At 44.1% G+C, this 25,587-nt stretch overlaps 1 protein-coding gene across 1 annotated transcript in view; it reads right to left on the bottom strand.

Annotated features, from left to right (window-relative positions):
* LOC123764965 (uncharacterized) overlaps positions 1-25,587 on the bottom strand; it is an 84,621-nt gene that overhangs the window by 39,057 nt on the left and 19,977 nt on the right. Inside the window, 7 exon segments of the mRNA XM_045753214.2 lie at positions 5,097-5,250; positions 6,014-6,140; positions 6,282-7,707; positions 11,994-12,222; positions 15,844-16,151; positions 20,085-20,267; positions 22,456-22,613. Of these exon segments, the coding sequence (XP_045609170.2) occupies positions 5,097-5,250; positions 6,014-6,140; positions 6,282-7,707; positions 11,994-12,222; positions 15,844-16,151; positions 20,085-20,267; positions 22,456-22,613 (2,585 nt within the window).

Here is a 25,587-nt window from a genome sequence, read left to right as displayed (position 1 = left end):
CGGGTATAAATCACGCAATAAAGTTTGTAATCCTTCGAACTCTGCCTCTGAAATGTGCTTTTCGTGTCTAATTTCTGCTGTAGCCAATTTTTTTTTAAATCTTCAACTTATTTATTGATGGCTGAATTTGTAACAAAAAAACTTGATAGGCAGGTCACATTGTTGACCAATCCACACACTAGAAAGTGAAGGGACGACGACGTTTCGGTCCGTCCTGGACCATTCTAAAGTCGATTGTGCAGGTAGCAGGACCTCCTTTAAACAGGTCACATTGTCTCATAAGGTTTCCTGTGGTCTGGTGATGACCCAGAGTCTTACTTGTGATGAATCTGTAGGTTAGGTGCACACACACACACACACACACACACACACACACACACACACACACACACACACACACACACACACACACACACACACACACACACACAGGGGCTGTCAGAAAGCCTTTGGCACAGTTCCTCATAAAAGGCTGTTACAAAAGTTGGAGAAACAGGAAGAGTAAAAGGTAATGGTTTGCCCGAAACGCTGTGCGTATTAGTGGCTTTAGGTATTGTATGTACTCGCTCTATCTATAAATCCTACATTATGTTTGTAACTCATCTCCTATGTATGTACTTTTACTTGAATAAACATTTGATTTGATTTAATTATAAGGATGCTCCGGTAGTTAAGGGAGTATCTAAGCAACAGGAAACAGCGAGTAACTATGAGTGGAGAGATGTCAGAGTGGCGAGATGTCACCAGCGTGGTCCCACAAGGCTCTGTACTTGGACCCATCCTGTTTCTAATATATGTAAACGATCTTCCGGAGGGTATAGACTCATTCCTCTCGATGTTTGCTGATGACTGCAAAAATTATGAGAATAATCAAGGCAGATAAAGATAGACAGAGACTACAGGACGACCTGGACAAACTGGAGGAATGGTCTAGCAAATGGCTACTAAAGTTTAACTCATGCAAGTGTAAAGTAATGAATTAGGCGAAGGAAGCAGAAGGCTGAACACAAGGTACCATCATGGGAGGTGAAATTTTGCAAGAGTCAAATAGAGAGAAAGATCTGGGGGTTGACATCATACCGAACCTGTCCCCAGAGGACCACATCAAAAGGATATCATCAGCGGTATATGCTAGATTGGCCAACATAAGAACTGCCATTAAAAACTTATGTAAGGAAGCGTTCAGTACCTTGTATACCACTTATGTCAGACCAATCCTGGAGTATGCAGCTCCAACCTGGAGTCCATACCTAGTTAAACACAAGGTAAAATTAGGGAAGATTCAGAGGTATGCCACCAGACTAGTCCCAGAACTGAGAGGTATGAGCTACGAGGAAAGGCTACGGGAGCTGAAACCTTACGTCCCTGAAAGACAGAAGAGAAAGGGAAGACATGATCACCACCTACAAAATTCTCAGGAGAATTTACAGGGTGGACAAAGACAAACTATTTAGCATAGGTGGAACAAACAAGGAGACACAGGTGGAAACTTAGTACCCAAATGAGCCACAGACACATTAGAAAGAATTTGTTCAGTGTTCAGAGTAGTTAACAGATGGAATGCATTAGGCAGTGATGTGGTGGAGGCTGACTCCATATACAGGTTCAAATGTAGATATGATAGAGCCCAGTAGAATCAGGAATCTGTACACCTGTTGATTGACAGTTGAAAGGCGGGACCAAAAAGCCAAAGCTCAACCCCCGCAAGCACAACTAGATAAGTACACACTCACATGCACACACACACACACACACACACACACACACACACACACACACACACACACACACACACACACACACACACACACACACACACATACACACACACACACACACACACACACACACACACACACACACACACACACACACACACACACACACACACACACACACACCTGTTGATTGACAGTTGAGAGGCGGGACCAAAGAGCCAGAGCTCAACCCCCGCAAGCACAACTAGGTGAGTACAACTAGGTGAGTACACACACACACACACGTTCAAAATTCAGATTGAAAAAATCATCATGACTATTGAGGGAACGTTTGATAAGCCGCCGGCTTCCTGTTCCTAACACTGACGAGAAAACAACGGTCTTGAGGTAAATAGAAATAGACGTCCACACCACCATGTATTTACGTATGTAGGTTAGCTCAGCATTTTAAAAGCAACCAATCACCTTCTGTGGTTGAGTGTTCAATAAACCCTTGAACTATATGTTTAACACATCTCTAACTCTGTCCATGGAGGACAGAAGAAAATGTATATATGCTGGTTAGCATTGTGAATGTGTGGCCACGTCTGTGGTAGAAAAAAAAATAAATAAATAAATAAAAAAAAAAACACGATGACAATGTTTGGATTGAAACGAGAAGAGTGAACACCTGCAGCGTCACACATGTTGTTACACATGTGTGACGCTGCAGGTCACACATGTGTGACCTGTTGTGTGGTTACACAACACCTGACTTATAGGCAACCGGTACACTGGTATTGTGTGTAAGCCAGTGGGATGAGTCCATGTCAGCGTAGTATATATATATATATATATATATATATATATATATATATATATATATATATATATATATATATATATATATATATATATATATATATATACACACACACACGACACACTTGCATAAAGCACAAGTCATATGTAACCAAAGAACTCTTCCTCGTGAAGGATTCGAACCTTAGATAGCCTGGTGTTCCAAACACAATAGCATATCCAGTACAGTAACCACTTGACCATGACAGACTGTACAAAAATCGTTGGTAACCAAGGTAACGTTGGTAGCCCTATCAGCAACGCTGACATGGCTCATCGCACCTCTGGCTACACACAATACCAATACCACTCTACCGACTGCCTGTAAATCCTGGTGGGATCATAGAATTCTTAGTGATTTATGGCTTGTGGACCATTAAAGCTCTCGTGTATATATATATATATATATATATATATATATATATATATATATATATGTCGTACCTAGTAGCCAGAACGCACTTCACAGCCTACTATGCAAGGCCCGATTTGCCTAATAAGCCAAGTTTTCCTGAATTAATATATTTTCTCTATTTTTTTTCTTATGAAATGATAAAGCTAACCATTTCATTATGAATGAGGTCAATTTTTTTTTATTGGAGTTAAAATTAACGTAGATATATGACCGAACCTAACCAACTCTACCTAACCTAACCTAACCTATCTTTATTGGTTAGGTTAGGTTAGGTAGCCGAAAAAGATAGGTTAGGTTAGGTTAGGTAGGTTAGGTAGTCGAAAAACAATTAATTCATGAAAACTTGGCTTATTAGGCAAATCGGGCCTTGCATAGTAGGCTGAGAAGTGCGTTCTGGCTACTAGGTACGACATATACATATATATATATATATATATATATATATATATATATATATATATATATATATATATATATATATATATATATATATATATACATAAAGAATGTCCGTCTCTATATGTGTCCAAAAATGGAGGCCAGACGCTTGTAGCTAGCCTCATCCAAAGTGCCACAAGGATGGGGGTACACAATGAACATTCTGGTCGGGGTCGTCCAGAAATGAAGTAAGAACAGTGTACCAGGGTCACATTCAGTCCCCTCACGACCATTTTTGGTACTGCCCGCCTAGATGCACAGCTAAATATTTTGGAAATAAACATGTCAGAAATATTTAGCTGTGTGTTGCTAAAGCTTCGGTAAGATTTAGAATCGAGAACCCTGTAGGCAAGGACCAAGAGCTAGGGAAATGACGCGAACTGGTCGTTTAAGGCGCTGTCATAATATATTTCCTGGAAGAGCAGCAGCTGTTATCAGGGAGGATGTGTAGTGTGGCTCACCAGGGGGTCTCGTCCCTCCAGACGTCCCCCGCCCTCCACCACTAACTCTTCTTGCGTCTTGTTATTAACAGGATACAAGGCCACATTAGTAATGACTCTTGCTAGTAAGTTTAGAGCTCTTGCTCACCGCAGCTCATCCTCAGCCTTATGCCACTAATTTTTCTGTGGACATGGTTTATGTATAGGTTTACAACCTGTTGGACCATTACGGGCAAGCATTTAAGGATCGGTTCCAAATAGTGCGTGCCTGACCCAGGCAGGAAGGAGCCCGGGTGATGTTGCTGATGTGGTTGTGCTGCTGGGCAGGGATGGTCAGGGGTAGGGAGGTGGGGCGTGCAGGAAGTGTGGTGTGGCACCATCGCAGCCCCTGCCACTACTGCAGTACGATCACAGTATGTGTATATGTCTGTATTAGAAACATTCAACTATGAACACCATCATACATAACTGTCACTTAAAACAGCAAGTATAGCCTATCTTCATCTCTCTCTCTCTCTCTCTCTCTCTCTCTCTCTCTCTCTCTCTCTCTCTCTCTCTCTCTCTCTCTCTCTCTCTCTCTCTCTCTCTCTCTCTCTCTCTCTCTCAGCTTTATCGTGCTCTTGTTAGGTTTCATTTAGATTATAGAATTCAGTTTTGGACTCTGTAGAATGTATTCTACTGTGAACATGCTGGGTTGTTGCGCTCTTAAAAAGAGGAGATCTGCGATTTAGTCACCCAACCCACAAACCTGAAAATAAAATCAAAGAATTGACGATGTTTCAGTCCGTCCTGAACCATTATCAAGTCGTGTCTAATTTTCACAATAACATAAATGCAGCTATGATATAATTCATTATCTGAATTATATATAGTTAAAATTGTTAAATCTCACTAGGGTTGAACATGTGAGAACTGATGAAAAGCACTAGATTGTTCAGAGTTCACGCAGTTAAGAGAAACAATATAAATGAAAGTATTCCAATTAACATTGTTAACGGTGTTCATAAGGTGTCCCTCTACCAGGTCGGTAGGCCTGGTCGACGACCGGGCCGCGAGGACGCTAAGCCCCGGAAGCACCTCAAGGTAACTACCAGGGAGAAAGCAGAGTTCCTGGAAGAAAACTGCTTTTGTCATACAAATTACGCTCTCCTTCTCCTTATTTGCTTTTGGAAAGTATCCTTCATATGTACTCCCTCCCTCCCTCCCTCCCGCCACAACCAGCACCATAGATAAAGACCACCTTACCACAACGGCCGGTGACAGGGTGGAGTCCGAGGCCAGGTTGGCGACACACCAAGTCCAGCTTCGTCAGGTTGAAGGAGGAGAGGTCGAGGGCGGCCCCCACAGCCTCCAGCGAGCGGACCAGTTGCTCAGACTTCAGCAACCCGTGTGTGGACTCCTGTGAAGGAAGGTTCAGGGGTGCTAGAGTGGGCTGCCTTCCAGCTATGGTGATGCTCAAATTCAGATTCAGAAACTATTTGTAACAACTTATACAAATGATTACGGTAAGGGATAGGATAAACAGGTGTACAACAGTCTAAACCAAACTTACATTTTTTTACATAATCTGAATAATATTTAGCTTATATTCTGAGAGGGGTCAAAACAGTGCAGTTTACCACTAGAGCAATCAGACAGATATTGGCACAAGTTATATGACAAAATTAGGGGAAGGTAATTTAAACAATTAAAATCCACTAATCACACTACGAGAAAGACGCACCAGGAGGCTTGTAAGCTACTAAGAGACAGTATATTTACTATAAAGTGGTTCCGTTTATATTAGGTGGCAGAGCGTTATGGCACCCATGTTATGTGCTTATGGCACCCATGTTGACAGTGTTCTGTACCTGTGCTTATGGCACCCATGTTGGCAATGTGTCTAACTGCGCTTATAACACCCCGGCTGGCAGGTTGCTATATTGTAGGACACTTGACCAGCAACTGAAGGGTCCTCCACAATCACCAGAGGTGGGCTTGGAGGCACCGGCACAGAGAGAGAGAGAGAGAGAGAGAGAGAGAGAGAGAGAGAGAGAGGAGAGAGGGAGAGAGAGAGAGAGAGAGAGAGAGAGAGAGAGAGAGAGAGAGAGAGAGAGAGAGGGACAGGGAGAGGGAAAGGGAGAGGGAGAGGGAGAGAGGTGCAGGTGAAGGACTTGACTGACCAGGACAGCTGCTATAGCCGTCTCCACTTCAGGCACGTGGTAGTCGTCGAATGGGTAATGGTTGAGAGCCTCGTACAGACCCCCCACCGCCCACACCACCTTCACAGTGGCCTCATTTCTTGATCTGCTGCAGAAGAAATATAATTGCATTAAATCCCATGTTCATGAAATCCTCATTATTTATCTTAAGATGTTGTAGTCTGCTATATATATATAGTCATATCGGCTTAGGCTTTCTCTTGTGATAACCACTTAAAGTGGAACTCACGTTTGGGTACAGGAAGTGTGTGGCTGGTAGCATGTGAGATCCTTACAGGTATTTTGTAGGAGAAGCGCCTCTCCCAGCACCTGTGTAACCTGCTCCACGAAGCTGCAGTCCTTCACCAGTATCTCCATCGTCACTACGGCCTCCATCACTGCCGCCTGGCCCTTTCTTCCTTCCGGACTTCCAGCATTCATACCTTCCTCGAGAGTTTTCCTTTCTCTGTTGTTTTCTTCCAGTTCCTCCATTTTTGTGTTGCTCTTCTCCAACACTGTTGGCTTGGGTGTTGTGTGGTGTACGCGAGGCAGCCGGGCGGCTAGTTCTACTGCTTCGCTCCGTCCCATAGCATTACTCTGCAAGTCCGGATTATTTTGCGTTCCTTTAACCGTTTTCGTTCTGTCACCAGAATCTGTTGTACCACTTCCTCTTGGACGAGACCAGTGTGTTCGCTCAGCCTGTTTCTGCCCCTCTCCTCCGCCATTGACAACATTAGTATTGCTGCTTTCGGAATTGATTTTTGACCTAACAATCCCTATATTTTTTCCGGATCCCCCTTGGACCCTCGGCATGACAACATTCTCTGACGGGAACGTTGATGTGATCCCATTTGCTCTTTGTAATTTCGTTGTCTGGCCTCTGGATTTAAAATAACTATTTTGTTTCCTGTGGTTCCACTTGTGTTGCTCTGCAGTATTGTCTCCTGAGTAGCTTGGACTGTGAAGTTTGACTTCATTTCTATTTTTTTCATAGGAGATTGATGGTAAGTTGAATGGGTACTCATCTGAAGTTTGGGGCATGGACTTTAGGTTGGGAAAATGGTTGTTAGAGGATCTACTGGCGATTTCGTCTGTACGATCGTGGTGTCCATAATTATTCTCTATTTGTAAATGCAAGTCTTCTCTGTTTCTTTTATAATAATTCTCCCCGTGCGAGTCACTAGAGTCTGGTGCAGCACTGATTGTGTTGCTGTGAAGAGCCTTGTCACCACTCTCTTGCCTGGTCACTAATGTGTTGGCATCATTTGTTATCTGTGGCAGCGCTGCTCTGAACTGGTCGTGATGCTCTTCCTCAAAGCCGTTTTCACCCGCATCATAGTAATAATCAAACTCGCCCTCATCATATTCCCCATCATCATTATCATCATCATCCTCTCCATCATAAAAGTCATACCGGTGTTCTCTGTCCTCGGGAGAGCTGGTGTTGGCTGGTCCTGTGAGCTCCTCTCCAGCGGGAGCTTTGTGTGGCGGGTGGTGGGCGTTGGGGCCATCGTTGGGGCCATCGTTGGGGCCAGGTGCGGGAAGATGGGTGGCATCCTCGTCCTCTGCGGCGCCCGCATCGTGGTCGGCGCCTCCACTGCCCCCACTCGGGTCCTTGAGTCGGTCTGGGTGCTCTTGTGTGCTGGAGATGTCATCAACAGGGGCAAGGGTCTCACCTGAAATTACAACAGTGAGAAAGAATGGTTTACAAGTGCAGGTATTGTAGAGCCGCATAAGGGAACCAAAGTACAGGAAGTAAGAGGCTAAGTGGATGTGAGGACATGGATGTCCTCACAGTGATGAGCTTCGTGAGGTACTCAGCAGGAGAGCCCACAAGCCGTCAAGATTGAGCGAGAATGGGAACCTGGAATGAACGCTCGTAATTACTTAGAGTGAGGTAACTATTCACCAGATACAATTATATTTAAAGAATGAAGCATAACGAAGCTATATATTACTATGGTTACTGACAAAGGTAGCAGTGACACTGTACAATCCACTAACCAGAATCTACAATGCATCATTGGACAATGGCGTTCTCGTGAAGACCTGGAAGACTACAAACATTGTACTGATATTCAGGAAAGAAGGTATACGAAAGGTCCAGTGCTCCCAGGTATCTATTTACTGACAGGTGAACAGGTGCATTAGGAGGCGATGAGTCACAATAACGTGGCTAAAGTATGTTGACCAGACCACACACTAGAAAGTGAAGGGACGACGACGTTTCGATCCGTCCTGGACCATTCTCAAGTCGATTGTCGACGAAACGTCGTCGTCCCTTCACCTTCTAGTGTGTGGTCGGGTGCATTGGGTGAAAGGAGACGAACCAAACTATTTCTATCCCGGCCTGGAATCAAACCTCGGAATCGACGATTGTGAGTCGAGATCGAAGGCATCTGTACTACGAAATTCTACCAATATCTGAATTGAATTAATATTAAATTCTGTGTATCAAAGAAGTATATGTAATTTGTTTTTAATATTTTCCTCTTATTTCTAAATTCATTTGCAGATTGCAAAGCCTGGTGCAGAAGGCAGAAAGTCTACTCCTGTACACTGCATATTGTCCAACAGGTGTGGAAAAAGTTTATATATGCTGACTGGCATTGTATAAATAATTGTGCACATCTGTGGTAGAAAAAACACCTGCCAATCCCAGTACCTGGCCACCATTGTATAAAAAAAATGGCAACATCTGTGGTAGGATATAAACTAAAAAAAAAAAAAACACGTTTGCCACCCAATTTCTATAACTGTATTTGTTCAGAGATTTATTCCACCAGCCCCTGTAATTTGCAGAGCCCAGCAGGTAACCTCTATATAGAGTACCTTGGAGGTAACCTCTGTGTAGAGCACCAAGGAGGTATCCATGATGCAGGCGATGAGTCACAATAGCGTGGGTAAAGTATGTTGACCAGACCACACACTAGAAGGTGAAGGGACGACGACGTTTCGGTCCGTCCTGGACCATTCTCAAGTCGATTGTGGTATCCATGATACTGAGTATCTATCTTGAGAGGATTTCGGGGCTTAGCGTCCCCGCGGCCTGATTCTCGACCAGGCCTCCTTTTTGTTACACACCCCCAGGAAGCAGCCCGTAGCAGCTGTCTAACTCCTAGGTACCTATTTACTGCTTGGTGAACAGGTACATCAAGGTGAAAGAAACTCTGTCCATTTGTTACCGCCTCCAGCGGGGATCGAACCCGGAACCTCAGGACTACGAATCCCGATCACTGCCCATTAATAATTTTGTAATTATTATTAATTATTATTAATAATTTTGTAATTATTTGTAATTATTATTAATTATTTTGTAACAAAAGATTGTTATTTGCTTAGCTAAACGAACTAGAGCGTTCAGTTCCTGAACCGATTATGTGCCTCTGTAATCCTTTACACCACCGCTCACGGGATGGGTATGGGGTGCATAATAAAGAAAGAAATTGAATTGTCCACTCAGCTGTACCTAGCAGGTAACCTCTATATAGCAGGTAACTTCTATATAGAGGTTACCTCTATATAACCTCTATCGTTAGGTTCATTTCTTTCAGTTGCTCTTCATACTCCATCCTTCCCAATTCTGGGACGAGCCACGTCGCAACCTTTTGAACCTTTTCCAGTTTTATATGTGTTTCTTCGGGTGGGGGCGCCACGATAGGGCCGAATACTCTTAGACTGGTATCATGTAGGCAGTGTAAAACCTAAATGCCTCGTTGACCAGACCACACACTAGAAATTGAAGGGACGACGACGTTTCGGTCCGTCCTGGACCATTCTCAAGTCGATTCTCAAGTCACAATCGACTTGAGAATGGTCCAGGACGGACCGAAACGTCGTCGTCCCTTCAATTTCTAGTGTGTGGTCTGGTCAACATACTTCAGCCACGTTATTGTGACTCATCGCCTGCACCTAAATGCCTCCTTACTTAGGTTCTTGAAGGCTGTTCTAACTTTAACTAGCGTAGAGTACACTGCAGACGTTATCCTATTTATGTGTACCTCTGGAATTAGATTAGGTGTTACGTCTACTCCCACGTCTCTTTCTCGAGTCGTCACGGGTAGGTAGTTTCCCTTCATTGTGTACCGTCCCTTTGGTCTCCTGTCCCCTATTCCTGGTGTGTACACTCACCTGTTTGTACTCAGCTATTTGTGCCTGCAGGATCGAGCATTGACTCTTGGATCGGATCCCACCTTTCCAGCCATCGGTTGTTTACAGCAATGACTCCGGTCCTATTTCCCTATCATACCTAGTTTTAAAATTATGAATAGAATTTGCTTCCACAACCTACTCCTTAAGTGCATTCCATTTTTCCACTACTCTCACGCTAAAAGAAAACTTCCTAACATCCCTGTGACTCATCTGAGTTTCCAGCTTCCATCCATGTCCCCTCTATTCCGTGTGAACATTTCGTCTATTTCCACTCCGTCAATCCCCCTAAGTATTTTATACGTTCCAATCAAATCCTCCCCTCTCCCTTCTTCTTTTTGGTGTCATAAGGCTCAGTTCCTTCAGGCGCTCTTCATACTCCATCCCTCGTAACTCTGGGACGAGTCTTGTTGCAAACTTCTGAACCTTTTCCAGTTTCCTTATGTGTTTCTTCAGGTGAGGACTCCATGATGGGGTGGCATACTCTAAGACTGGCCTCACGTAGGCAGTGTAAAGCGCCCTAAATGCCTCCTCACTTAGGTTTCTGAATGATGCTCTAACTTTTGCCAGTGTAGAGTACGCTGCTGTCGTTATCCTATTTATATATGCCTCAGGAGATAGATTAGGTGTTACGTCCACGCCCAGGTCTCTTTCTCGCGTCGTCACAGGTAGGCAGTTCCCCTTCATTGTGTACTGTTCCATTGGTCTCCTATCACCTAGTCCCATTTCCATAACTTTACATTTGGTCGTGTTGAACTCCAGTAGCCATTTCTCTGACCATCTCTGCAGTCTGTTCAGGTCCTCTTGGAGGATCCTGCAATCCTCATCTGTCACAACTCTTCTCAGCAACTATGGGTCATCTGCGAACATTGACATGTAGGACTCTACTCCTGTAAACATGTCGTTAACATATATTAGAAATAGAATTGGGCCCAGCACCGATCCTTGAGGTACTCCACTCGTTACTGTTCGCCAGTCCGACTTCTCGTCCTTTACCGTAACTCTTTGGCTCCTTCCTGTTAGGTAGTTCCTTATCCATGCTAGGGCCTTTCCTCCCACTCCCGCCTGCCTCTCGAGTTTGAACAGCAGTCTCATGTGCGGTACTGTATCAAAGGCTTTTTGGCTGTCCAGAAATACACAATCTGCCCAACCATTTCTGTCCTATCTTATCCTCGTTATTTTATCATAGAATTCCAAAAGGTTTGTTAGGCACGATTTCCCTTTCCAGAACCATGTTCATGTTTGTTTACAAACCTAACGTTCTCCAGGTGTGCAACCAGTCGTAACCTAATTATTCTTTCAAGTATTTTACAGGGAATGCTTGTCAGTGATACAGGTCTATAGTTAAGTGCCTCCTCCGTATCGCCTTTCTTGAAAATCGGTACGACATTTGCCTTCTTCCAGCAACTGGGAAATTCTCCCGACATAAGTGACTCATTACAGGTGTGTGGTGTGTGTATTTGTGTGTGTGTGTGTGTACTCACCTAGTTGTGCTTGCGGGGGTTGAGCTCTGGCTCTTTGGTCCCGCCTCTCAACCGTCAATCAACAGGTGTACAGGTTCCTGAGCCTATTGGGCTCTATCATATCTACACTTGAAACTGTGTATTGAGTCAGCCTCCACCACATCACTTCCTAATGCATGCCATTTGCCAACCACTCTGACACTAAAAAAGTTGTGTGTGTGTCTGTGTGCGCGCGCGCGTGTGTGCATGCGTGTGCGTGTTGCATTAGTGCGTGCACCCTCACAAACATTTAACAAAAACCGGCATATATATATCCTCATTCCACTACACCCACACAAGCAAGTCCTTACCGGTGACAGTAACAGTGTACTTGCACACCGTCGAGGTCTCCAGTTCCGGGTCCCTGGCCGTGCACGTCCTGGTGTAGCGAGCGGGGGCCGTGCGCTCCAAGACACACGTCACGTGAGCAGGGAGGCGGCTGGCCGTGCTGAAGATGGGCAGGGGCATGAGTGAGAGCGGTGAGTGAGCCTGACTCACACTCACATCCTCACACTGGCCGGCCTCCACCGCTGGACCAACCTACAAAACACATGTACACATTGCCTGGATTAAATTTTTTTTTTTTTTAATTTTGCCCCGAGGGGCGAGTTTATTGGGCAGCGCCACTCATCTTGTGAGTGGACACACCGCCATAGAGTCACACACTATACCACCTTGAGTATACCTTGCTCTTATCTATATAATATAATGTAAACTATCTTAGTATTATACGACATAATAAACATTTTCATCGAAAGTTATTATAATAAATAATAATAAATATAATAAATAATTCTCAATATTAAAAATACAAACATTTATGAATAAAATTTTAATATGAATTTGAGCTGCCAGTGAAGGTAGGGTAATGAGGGAGAGAAGGTAGGGTAATGAGGGAGAGAAGGTAAGGTAATCAGGAGAAAACACTAAGCCATTACGACTATATAGCTGCCAGTTAATAAAATTCTAATGAACAAAACTCAAATTTCCTGTAAAGCTCCTGTAAGGCTCCTGTAAGGCTCCTGTAAGGCTACTGTCATTCAAATCACACTTACCAACGTCACGTTAATTGTATTTTCGTTTAACCAAACTTGTGTGGATGTCTTTGTAGCGTAATGTATGCAAGTTTTAAGTTAAGTTTATCATGGGCTCAGTTATATCCATTTGCTACATAACCTAACTAAGATCTTCGAGTATTTCACTCGTATAAACTTATACAATGTATTTGAATTTAGATAAATAAAAAATCTCAGTTAATGCAAATTCACACAAAAGGACCACAACGTCTCGGCACGCCAGAACATATATGTCAAGACGTTGTAGGAAATAGAGAGGAAGACATACCAAATATAGATGAGGGTGATACATTCAGCAACACTACACAAAAGGTGTCAGGTGATAGGAATGTGGCACAAGTTGACTCTTATCCATAGTAAGACCTCAGTCTTTCTAGTGCCAGCAGGCATTATTGCCGCTTAGATTATCGGATATATAGAAACAAGTTTTCATCCCCGCGTGGCTTGTGAGGGGTGCGGGTAGGCCACTAACTTACTGCCCTGCGTGTTCACCAAGTACAAAGTTGTGAAAGTTATTGGCAAATTAATTTCAAGACTCTTATTCAGCTTTACAACTGACTGGACATGTGGCTCTTCTACCTAGAAATTGCAGGAAAACTATTTTTAAACGTTTTGCCCTTTGGCATGTGTGATTTGCCCAAAGGCATTTCCTCTTTCATCTTCCTGGCAGGATTGGCCTGTGTAGGACAACGTAGAGTGAGTTACTTGTATACAATGACGTAAATAATGTCAACTATATAAGATACTGTAAACCAACTCAGGACATGTGGCAAGAGGTTGGTAAATCCCTAAGCGACTACATCTTTGTAAAAAAAAGTACAACTTGCTCTCTCAGTAAACATTGTTGAACTTGACCTTGAGAATCAAGGTCTCTCATGGACTTGACGGGGACAGGAAGCTTGAGGCTTGCGAGTGTTACCTTGCTTTATCTGTGGAGTTTTCCCAATTGTGACTATAGATAACCCAAGCACTTCGCTGACTTCGTCGGCTAGGCTGAGTCGATAATGAAGATTAAGCCACCCAAAAGGTGGCACGGGCATGAATAGCCCGTAAGTGGTGGCCCTTTTGAGCCATTACCAGTATCAAGAGCTGATACTGGAGATCTGTGGAGGTGCGACTGCACCCTGCGTGACGGGAGATGTCTCCCGTGTTCGCTGAGTCCACTGATTGCTGAAGATTAGGCCACCAGAAGAGGTGGCACGGGCACGAGTTGGCCGTAGATGGTAGATGTTTGGAGTGAATGTGATCTTGGGTCGTGCAACATCTTGAAGTGTCTCTGGGCCCTTGGCGAGGGCCTCTGAGTCGACTGTTCCAGAGGTCACTTTAGTCTCGTGCAGAAGTAAATCCGGTTGTACATTCTTCAGTGTAATTTATCAAGGTTTAATGTGTGGCTTCTCGCATGTGACTCATTACGCAGCTTGAAAAAGTGGTCTAAGTTTTCGTTTGTTTAACATTAATTGTGAGTGAGGTGTAGCGTGTGCTGGTGTGCCAGGTCACGCCTCCCCCACGACTTCACATATCCCGTTCTGAATTCTTTTTTGTGCTGCAATTTACTTCTATAGTGTGGTTTAGAAGGCTGAATATAGAACTCTAGTTCGAGACACAAGCGATTTACAAAGCTTTCCCACCAGTTCCCGGACAACATCGAGAAAGATATTAACTTTTCTCACTGAAATAAAGGAATTATTTTCAAAATGATGAGTGTGTAATTTGTTATTTATTGAGTATGAAGAAATGCTTTCCGACACCGCTTCCCAAAAACTGTTTCGTTGGTCTTGCATATATAGAAGGTAATGGTGACTAGCTGGTAACTTTCTCTGTTCACCCGATACTTTTATTGAAGACTATTGTGTCAGCGGATTCCCGGTCGTGAAGCACTTCCTTGGTGCTTGGATTTTCTTACTGTAACCAGGGTACCTACGGACAGCTTCAGTGTACGACAGGCCTTCATGATGATGACACAGCCTCGTCACATTATAGTGTCCGCGTGGCTGATTGATGTAATGAGTGATTGATGTGTCACTTGTGTCCCTCCTGACCTCATCCCTTTCCCCTAACATTGTGTTGGATCACTTCCTGTGATGTTTATCTCTCAGAATGTTTGGTAATATGTTTATTGTTTGTGATGTGTGTCTATGTATGTATTAACACGATGTACTGAATGGGGTGAGAATAGCTTGAGCTACCTCATCCCTTTGTGTGTATTTTACCTCAATAAACTTATTTCAATTTCAATTTCAACTTCCTGTGTGTACTAGATTTATCTTGTACATGACAGTGTCAAGAGGGAGCTACACGCCCGTGTCTACTGACACGTAAATCTCAATTGAATCTACAGTAGCAGTTGATGAAATAGCGAAGAGAGCCACAGAAAAACTTGTCAATGTTATATATCAAATAACTCTGAAACAAATGTAGACAAGAATGAAGCTGTTGCAAGAGGATATAGAAACACTCCCGAGGACGGTAATGGTAACACACTTAAGCATTACGCAATAATAAGCATGAAGCCGTCCTTCACATATGGACGGTGGAAAGTCTCACAGGAAGGACTCGGTGTAGAGGAGATTAAGATTAGCTGGATATATATATTACTGGCAATACGGAGCTGATGTGTCAGTGTAGGATATAAGACATGTAAACTATGTAGTGTACCGCACGCCCACACCTTACATCACTGGGTATTATTGCGTAAACTGCTTCATCACTATAGAAATCAAGAAATCAGTAGTGTACCACATCAAATTGTTTGGATTTGTGTTAGTGATATGATAGAAAGCAATTTTTTTTTAGGTTCAAACACTTTGCCCCAAAAGTGTGATACTAAAATTCTTGTCACATGTACTATATATGAGGACTATTGAATTAATGTAAATGCATTTGGAACTTACAATATGATTATTATTTGTGTACTATACGGATATGTGAGCCCATCAGGAACTCACATATTTTATCTCAAACTTACTGGAAGGGAAGGGAACTATCAGGGGGAAAGCGCCGAGCCATTACGACTACATAGCACGCTGAAGGGGTCAGGATAAGGCTCCACAAACTTACTTGAAGGTGGTCGGGTGTAACTACCCACCTGAGGGCGACATGAGGGAGGCGTGTGGTCCCACAGTCCGCCAGGGGTGCAGGTGAGCTGGCTCCTGCCCCGCTCCGACACCCCCACCACGCGGCCCCGCTCACACACCACACTACACACGCCTCCTTCAGGCTGCCCGCTAACCTCCTCCCTCTCGTCAAAGGTGTCCCTGGAGATGACTGGAGAGTCCTTGGGGATGGGCGGGCCCCTGCGGGATCCCGTCGAGAAGCCACACAGGTAGTGTCCTCCAGGTACCTCAGGTGGGGGGCTGCAGCCCCTCCTGCCCGAAGGTGCAGGCGAGGGAGGCGCTGTCAAGCAGAGGTTTATCACAGGAATATATTTTAATGATTTCAAGCAGATATTCGTGACTGAGTTCTCTGGTATATTATGCCGCCTGGTATACACGTACAGTACAATGTGTCAACATCGTCATGCGAGACCATGTAGTAAGCAGACGACGAGTCACAATAACGGGGCTGAAGATATCATGACCAAACAACACATCAGAAGATGGAGAGACGACAACGTTTTGGTCCGTCCTGAACCTTATCGCGTCAGGCTTGGGTACCCATGTGCATGGGGAATAGGCTTACAGGTTCCTGAAGATGAGAGGAAATGTCAGCACTGTGGAGAAATGCCCGGCAGACCACTGGAACATTATCTAACACTGTGCACAGTTACAGCCACAACAGACCACTGGAACATTATCTAACACAGTGCACCTTGGCTACCTTACCTTGAGGTGCTTCCGGGGCTTAGTGTCCCCGCGGCCCGGTCGTCGACCAGGCCTCCTGGTTGCTGGACTGATCAACCAGGCTGTTAGACGCGGCTGCTCGCAGCCTCACGTATGAGTCACAGCCTGGTTGATCAGGTATCCTTTGGAGGTGCTTATCCAGTTCTCTCTTGAACACTGTGAGGGGTTTGCCAGTTATGCCCCTTATGTGTAGTGGAAGCGTGTTGAACAGTCTCGGGCCTCTGATGTTGATAGAGTTCTCTCTCAGAGTACCTGTTGCACCTCTGCTTTTCAACGGGGGTATTCTGCACATCCTGCCATGTCTTCTGGTCTCATGTGGTGTTATTTCTGTGTGCAGGTTTGGGACCAGCCCCTCAATTATTTTCCACGTGTAAATTATTATGTATCTCTCCCGCCTGCGCTCAAGGGAGTACAGATTTAGGCTCTTTAGTCGGTCCCAGTAATTTAGATGTTTTACTGAGTGGATTCTAGCAGTAAAGGATCTCTGCACGCTCTCTAGGTCAGCAATTTCTCCAGCTTTGAAAGGGGCTGTCATTGTGCAGCAGTACTCCACTCTAGATAGCACAAGCGTTTTGAAAAGTATCATCATCGGTATAGCATCTCTAGTGTGAAAAGTTCTTGTTATCCAACCTGTCATTTTTCTTGCAGTTGTGACGGCTACTTTATTGTGTTCTTTAAAGGTAAGGTCTTCCGACATGAGTACACCCAGGTCCTTTACATTGCCTTTTCGTTCTATGTTATGATTTGCCTGCGTTTTGTACGTGGTTCCTGTTTTTATGTTTTCAATTTTTCCGTAGCGCATGAGCTGAAACTTATCCTCGTTGAATACCATATTATTTTCTGTAGCCCATAGAAAGACCTGATCAACATCTGATTGGAGGTTTGCCGTGTCCTCTATGTTGCCAACTCTCATGAAAATCCTAGTGTCATCTGCAAAGGATGATACAGTGCTATAGGTTGTGTTCTGGTCTATGTCCGATATGAGGATGAGAAAAAGTACTGGAGCAAGCACAGTACCCTGGGGGACTGAGCTCTTCACGGTTGATGGGCTGGATTTTATTTTGTTGACTATTACACATTGGGTTCTGTCAGTCAGGAAATTGTAGATCCATCTGCCTATTTTCCCGGTAATTCCTTTTGAACGCACTTTATGTGCAATAACACCATGGTCACATTTATCAAAAGCTTTTGCGAAATCTGTGTAAATTACATCAGCGTTTTGTTTGTCTTCCATAGCATCTAATGCCATATCATAGTGGTCCAGCAACTGCGACAGGCAAGAGCGCCCTGTTCTGAAACCATGTTGTCCGGGGTTATGGAGATGCTGTGATTCCATGTATTTTGTGATCTTGCTTCTTAGCACTCTCTCAAAAATTTTTATGATGTGCGATGTTAGTGCTATCGGTCTGTAATTTTTTGCCTCTGCCTTATTTCCTCCTTTATGGAGTGGTGCTATCTCTGCTGTTTTTAGTATGTCAGGGATAACGCCAGTATCTAGGCTTTGTCTCCACAGAATGTGAAGGGCCTGCGATAGTGGTTTTTTACAGTTCTTGATGAATATGGAGTTCCAAGAATCCGGGCCTGGTGCAGAGTGCATAGGCATACTGTTTATGGCTTCTTCAAAATCTAGTGGGGATAGGGCGACGTCTGATATGTGATTTGATGTTGGTATCATATCCATGAAAAATTCATTTGGGTTATCAATCTTTAGTGCATTTAATGGCTCACTGAAAACAGAGTCGTACTGCTTCCTCAGTAACTCGCTCATTTCTTTGTTGTCATCTGTGAAAGTTCCATCTCCCTTTCGCAGGGGCCCGATACTAGATGTGGTTTTTGATCTTGATTTTGCATAGGAGAAAAAATATTTCGGATTTCTCTCTATTTCACTGATGGCCTTTTGCTCTCTTTGCCTCTCCTGGGTTTTGTATAATTCTTGTAGCTTGAGTTCAATTGTTTCTATTTCTCTACCTAACCTTCTTCGCCGTTCTTGAGATAGGGTGCGACTCTCAAGTTGTTCCGCGATTCGTTTTCTTCGCCTATATAAGGAACGACGTTCCCGTTCCAATCTGCATCTCTTTCTCTTTTTTCTTAGGGGTATGCGGTTTGAACATATTTCTAGTGCTACTGAGCTTATTTTTTCCAGGCACTGGTTCAGGTTTGCATTTCCTAGCTGTTCTTCCCAGTTTATTTCTGTGAAGTCCTGGTTTATTTGCTCCCAGTTTATCCGTTTATTATTGAAGTTGAATTTGCTGAAATCTCCTCCACCGGGAATCTGGACTGGTTTTGGAGGTCCATTCCCCATGGTTGTCAGTACCTCAATTAAGTTGTGATCTGAGTAACAGGTATTTGTAATCATTATGTTCCCGATCAACTCATCATTATTAGTGAAAATGAGGTCCAGCGTGTTCTCCTTCCTAGTTGGTTCTACTATTTGCTGGTTTAAGGCAAACCTATCGCACATCCGTAGCAGGTCATTTGCATGTGCCTGCTCATTTAGGCTACTTCCTGGTATTCTTTCTGATATTACTGTATTAGCCAGGTGCTTCCATTTCAGGTGCCGTAGGTTGAAGTCCCCAAGCAGGATGATGTTCGGAGCTGGATTTGTGAGGTTTTCCAAGCAGTGCTCTATTTTCATTAGTTGGTCTTTAAACTGCTGAGGGTTTGCCTCCGGTGACTTATATACAAGGACAACAACTACATTTAGGATCTCTATTTTGACTATCAGCACTTCCACCATATCATTTGAGGTGTTTAGCAGCTCAGTACATATGAGTGTGTCTTTGATGTAGAGGCTGACCCCACCCTGAAGCCGGTGTTTCCTATCACATCTGAAGAGATTGTATTCTGGGATCCATATTTCACCATCAAGGTAGTCCTTTGTGTGAGTTTCCGTTAGGGCTGCAAACACTGCATTTGCCTCATGAAGGAGACCATCGCACAGTTACAGCCACAACAGACCACTGGAACATTATCTAACACAGTGCACAGTTACAGCCACAACAGACCACTGGAACATTATCTAACACAGTGCACAGCTACAGCCACAACAGACCACTGGAACATTATCTAACACAGTGCACAATTACAGCCCTCAACAGACCACTGGAACATTATCTAACACAGTGCACAGTTACAAACCCATTGAGATTTCAACTTAAGATTCAATAGAGCAGAAGAAGTTGTTAAACACATATGGCAAAATCTTACTGAAGCGACCATACGAGTCATAAATACTCATACTCCGCCCAAGTAAAACAGAAACAAGCAACACTTAGTGGGCCAGCCAGAGGCTTAGGGCCCGCGCAGGAATATCCCTATAAAAAAAATATCAAGTCGTGTGAGAGGACGACTTGACAATGGTCCAGAAACGTTGTCGTTTCTCCATCTTGTGATGTGTGGTTTGGTCATCACCAATTAGTAAGGTCCGCAATATATACTGCAATAGTTTTAGGAGAAACTTTAACATATGAGATAAAATTAAACTTACCTGTACAGGTGGGAGGGGAATGTGACCAGTAAGGTTGGTGGTGGCCGACACAGGTGGTGACGGAGGCGCCGTGGAGGGTGAGGCGTGGCGGGCACCTCCAAGAGCAGCGGGAGCCCCAGGCCCGCCCGGCCGTACACCGCACCGCCAGCCCGGCTCCTCTACCCAACTCTGGACACTTACGGACTGTGGAGTAACGAAGGCGTTAACAGTGTCTGCTCCACACATCCACACACTTAAGTTTAAACAATATCAGCGCCAGACAACCCGGTAATCACAGAGCCAGCCACATAAATATTAGGTAAAACAACCACCACCACATCAACATACGCTTCAGCCAGGCCTCAACCAAAGCCTGACACCTTCCTGTTGTTGTTGTTAAAGATTCGCTACCTGGAACAAAGTTCCAAGTAGCACGGGCTATGGTGAGCCCGTCGACACCTTCCTGTGGCTCAATACATCCCAAGAACCCGAGGTAATCACCCACCGCTTCCTGTGTCCGTGCCCCTCACCTACCCGGCCCGGCATGGGGTCCTGCGCCGCTCACCATTTGTATATCATTGTACATGTATATGAGTACAGTGGGTGTAATTACTATACTACAGAGTACATGGAGTGTCGTCATCATTATAGAGTAAGATGACTACTACAGTGTGTGATCACAGGGGAAATATTCTACAGAATATAAAGAGTAAAGAGTAAAATAAACCTGCCCGAAACGCTGTGCGTACTAGTGGCTTTACAAGACTGTAATTACCATATTATGTATCCTCACATTCCCAATGTACCTTCTTGTATATGCATAAATAAATAAATAAATAAATAAGAGCGTCAAAATGTGAGTAGTGGGCAGGAGGACGGAACACCACAAGCTGGAGCTCCTCCAACACACACACCTCATCACAATAGGTAATTACACACAACACCATCGCCGAACTCTCTCCTCGATAACAAAAATTAAAGTCCAAAGAATGGCAATACAAAAAGTATTAGGACTAAAAGGTCTCAGACAAGCATATATATTAAAGAAACTGAACTTTGAATCACTATACCAAAATAAAAATAAAAAAATCAGATGAGACTTGATCACAACGTTCAAAATACCCAGTGGTATAGAGAGCCAACAATAACACTCTGTTTCATATGGGTGGGAATAGGACAAGAGGTCACAGGTACAAATTGGAAACAGAAATGAACCACATGGAAGCATTTCTTCTCTTTAGGAATAGTGAGCAGGTAGAATGAACTACGGGAAGATGTATTGGAAGCAATAATCAATTTACAGAGACAAGAGCAAATATGATCAATCACACGATGTTCTTTATACACTAAACTGAGAGTCTCATTCCCCACACACGAAGAGGTGAGAATACACACCAGGGAAAGGCTGACCTGTCACTATACAATGCTTCCATATTCCAGGAACTACAATTACTTGAACAAAGCCAGTTTTTGAGGAACTGTTCTGATCCTTCGCCCATTTGGGCTTCCTCCCAGCTGAAGTAAACAAAGATATTTTTGACCAGACCACACACTAGAAAGTGAAGGGACGACGACGTTTCGGTCCGTCCTGGACCATTCTCAAGTCGATGGAATTCTTATCGACTTGAGAATGGTCCAGGACGGACCGAAACGTCGTCGTCCCTTCGCTTTCTAGTGTGTGGTCTGGTCAACATACTTCAGCCACGTTATTGTGACTCCTCGCCTGCAAAGATATTTTTGTTCCGTATCATCATCTGTAGAAGACAATACAGTCTTTTAAAATGCAGCATCCACGAGGACATGAGCCATCACAGACATAATAAACTGATAAACTGAGCCTTTATCTCGGCCACTAAAATCAATATAATGGTCAATTACGAACAATATAGGATTCTCGGTTAAGCAACAAGCAAAGTTATTTTGGAACAATTCAAAATGTAGTTAAGTAGTTAAGAATAAGTGTACTACGGGCTCACCATACACCGTGCTGCTAGAAACCTTTGTTCCGAGCGGCTGAATCTAAAACAACAAACAACAACTCTCAAAATTACTGAACGAGAAAGAAGTTAGTGAAGGAAAACTTATCAAACAAGAGATACCAAGATAACGATGATAACTGTTACTGAACTTTTACTGTTCAACGGAACAGTGCTTGATATCAGCCCTTACATCACCCACCCCTCTCCTACATCACCATCAACCCCCCATCCTACATCACCAACACCCACCCCCCCTACATCACCATCACCCACCCCCCCTACATCACCATCAACCCCCCATCCTACACCATCATCCCCCCCCATCCTACACCACCATCACCCCCCCCTACATCACCATCACCCCCCTCCATATCACCACTCAATCAACCCAATAGTGTAACCAATTCATTAACCTTGGACATTGTAGTTGATCCTGCACGAGGTGATGGGGGTGGAGCGGGCGTCGTCGTCGCCGGCCACCACCGTGATGACCATAGCGTAGCGGCCCTCCTGCAGGAGGGTGCCGGGTCTCGGCCCTTCCGTCACCACCGTCCTCATCCTCGGCCACCACCTGAAACACCACCCTGACCTTCACCACACATCACAGTCTGGCCAGTAAAGCTACAGCACTGTAACCTGCTTCAGTGAGACCAGGTTACAGTGTTCCCGGTTCACTAAAGACCAGGTTACAGTGCTCCCGGTTCACTAAAGACCAGGTTACAGTGCTCCCGGTTCACTAAAGACCAGGTTACAGTGCTCCCGGTCAACTAAAGACCAGGTTACAGTGCTCCCGGTTCATTAAAGACCAGGTTACAGTGCTCCCGGTCAACTAAAGACCAGGTTACAGTGCTCCCGGTTCATTAAAGACCAGGTTACAGTGCTTCCGGTTCATTAAAGACCAGGTTACAGTGCTCCTGACCAGTGAGATCAGGTTAGTTACAGTTATCATAATTTAACTAATGTAGCAACAACACAATATACAATACTTTATTGATAAAAAAAGAAACACTGCCTTAATTATATTAGTTATTATTAAGGCTTAATTAACCTTAATTATAATAATATAATAGATTTTAAGAGTGCGGGATGGGCCAGAGAGAGCTCACACTACACACACTTCCTGGCTACAAGTGCACACCATATGTGAAGTGCTTCGCTGCCACTATCTAGGATATATATATATATATATATATATATATATATATATATATATATATATATATATATATATATATATATATATATATATATATATATATATACACATTACTGCACAGCCCTTCGTCCGCTTGTCCGCCAGTCACAACAGTTACATGGCTCCTTAGTGGTGCATCTGGAGCATTTTGCTATGTTGGATGTGTATCGGTAGACCTGCAGTCTCCCTCCCACATATGTTGTCTCCTGCAACACGTCACCTCACACATATTATGCACTAATATATATATATATATATATATATATATATATATATATATATATATATATATATATATATATATATATATATATATATATATTTATATATATATATAAAATGTATCCAGTAATGGATATTTTTTATTAAATGTAATTTGTTTATTATTATTGGCAATTGTTAATGATGATTATTTCTGATAATAATTATTAATAAAGATAACTCTTGGTGAGGATTACTGATGATTATTGGAAATAATGAGGAGGCAGGCTGAGGGAACAGAAGGAGGAGGTAGAAGGACGAGGCAGGAAGGAGGAAGGAGAAGAAAGTGGGAATTAAAATATATAATCAATTTATTAATGTCAACATCATTACCAGAGGTGAAGGCCATATAGCTCTAACATAATGGGAGCAGAGCTCTTGAGCGCCTCCTGGAGGGCCACTGGAGGTGATCTGGTTTCTCTTCAGCATCACTACGGATGACATCAGCGACACTTATCATGCACTGGAGCCTGCGTCGTGTGTCTTGTGTCATAAGGCGCCGTGTGTGTGTGTCATAAAGGTCACCAAAGGTCAGGTGAGACACCGTCACCTGACAACGCTACAACATACTCCTGTCTACTTCTGCTGCTTGATAGTAGGTGCTGTGAGTGACGCTGCCCCATAAACTCGCCCCTCGGGGGCAAAATTTAACAATTTAAAATTGCATGAAGGGTTTGTCCTCCCGATGACTGCTTCCTGTCTACACAAAGCCAACTGTGGCTTGACACCAGTTTGTTTTCTACATGATCAAATAATATATATATATATATATATATATATATATATATATATATATATATATATATATATATATATATATATATATATATATATATATATACTGTATATATATAGATAATATAATTACTGATCAACCCCCGTGCTGGGGTTGGTCGCTGGCTGCCTGCAGGTTCTCTATTAGAAAACGGGTTCCATCTGGCTCCTCATGCTCTGAGATGCCGGGTGTCCAGGACTAAAGTATACCTGAATTTACCTAAATTTACCTTAGGGCCACCAACACTAGTGGCCTCGATGAGGACAGGAAGCCGGCGGCTTGTCAAAGGTCCCCCCATTTGCCCCCTGATGATCTTTTCCAACCTCTTCTGTGACCTTAATAACCCTACATAGGTTGATAGGCCTTATCCTTACACCAAACCCAGACAAGGTATTCGGTAGATTTTCTCTGTAGACAATAATATCACGATTCCATTTAAGGTATATAAGGCATAGAGGCCTGGTCGAGGACCGGGCCGCGGGGACGCTAAGCCCTGAAATCATCTCAAGAAGAAGGAAGGTGGCTCCATTAGCCACCTTAAATGATTACGTTATCATGAAATTTAAGATCAAATCATTCACCAACTTTTTTTTAATAAGGATTACCAAAAAGAATGCTGAAGAAGTTAATATTTCAGAGCAGGTCAAAGGGTTGGAGTTGTGGGTGCACAGGACACAGGGGTCTGGGTGTATGGGTACATAGAACACCAGGGTCCAGATTGTACAAGACACCAAGGTCCGGGTATTTGGGTGTACCGGCCCTCAGGGTCCGGGTATTTGGGTGTACCGGCCCTCAGGGTCCGGGTATTTGGGTGTACCGGCCCTCAGGGTCCGGGTATTTGGGTGTACCGGCCCTCAGGGTCCGGGTATTTGGGTGTACCGGCCCGCCACCAGGGTCCGGGTATTTGGATGTACCGGCCCTCAGCGTCCGGGTATTTGGGTGTACCGGCCCTCAGGGTCCGGGTATTTGGGTGTACCGGCCCGCCACCAGGGTCCGGGTATTTGGATGTACCGGCCCTCAGCGTCCGGGTATTTGGGTGTACCGGCCACCAGGGTCCGGGTATTTGGGTGTACCGGCCCCCAGGGTCCGGGTATTTGGGTGTACCGGCCCTCAGGGTCCGGGTATTTGGGTGTACCGGCCCTCAGGGTCCGGGTATTTGGGTGTACCGGCCCCTCAGGGTCCGGGTATTTGGGTGTACCGGCCACCAGGGTCCGGGTATTTGGGTGTACCGGCCACCAGGGTCCGGGTATTTGGGTGTACCGGCCCTCAGGGTCCGGGTATTTGGATGTACCGGCCCTCAGGGTCCGGGTATTT

Source organism: Procambarus clarkii, chromosome 29, assembly GCF_040958095.1.
Source record: "Procambarus clarkii isolate CNS0578487 chromosome 29, FALCON_Pclarkii_2.0, whole genome shotgun sequence".
Taxonomy (NCBI): Eukaryota; Metazoa; Arthropoda; class Malacostraca; order Decapoda; family Cambaridae; genus Procambarus; species Procambarus clarkii.
Note: the sequence above shows the minus strand (reverse complement) of the source record. Positions and strands in the feature narration are given on the sequence as shown.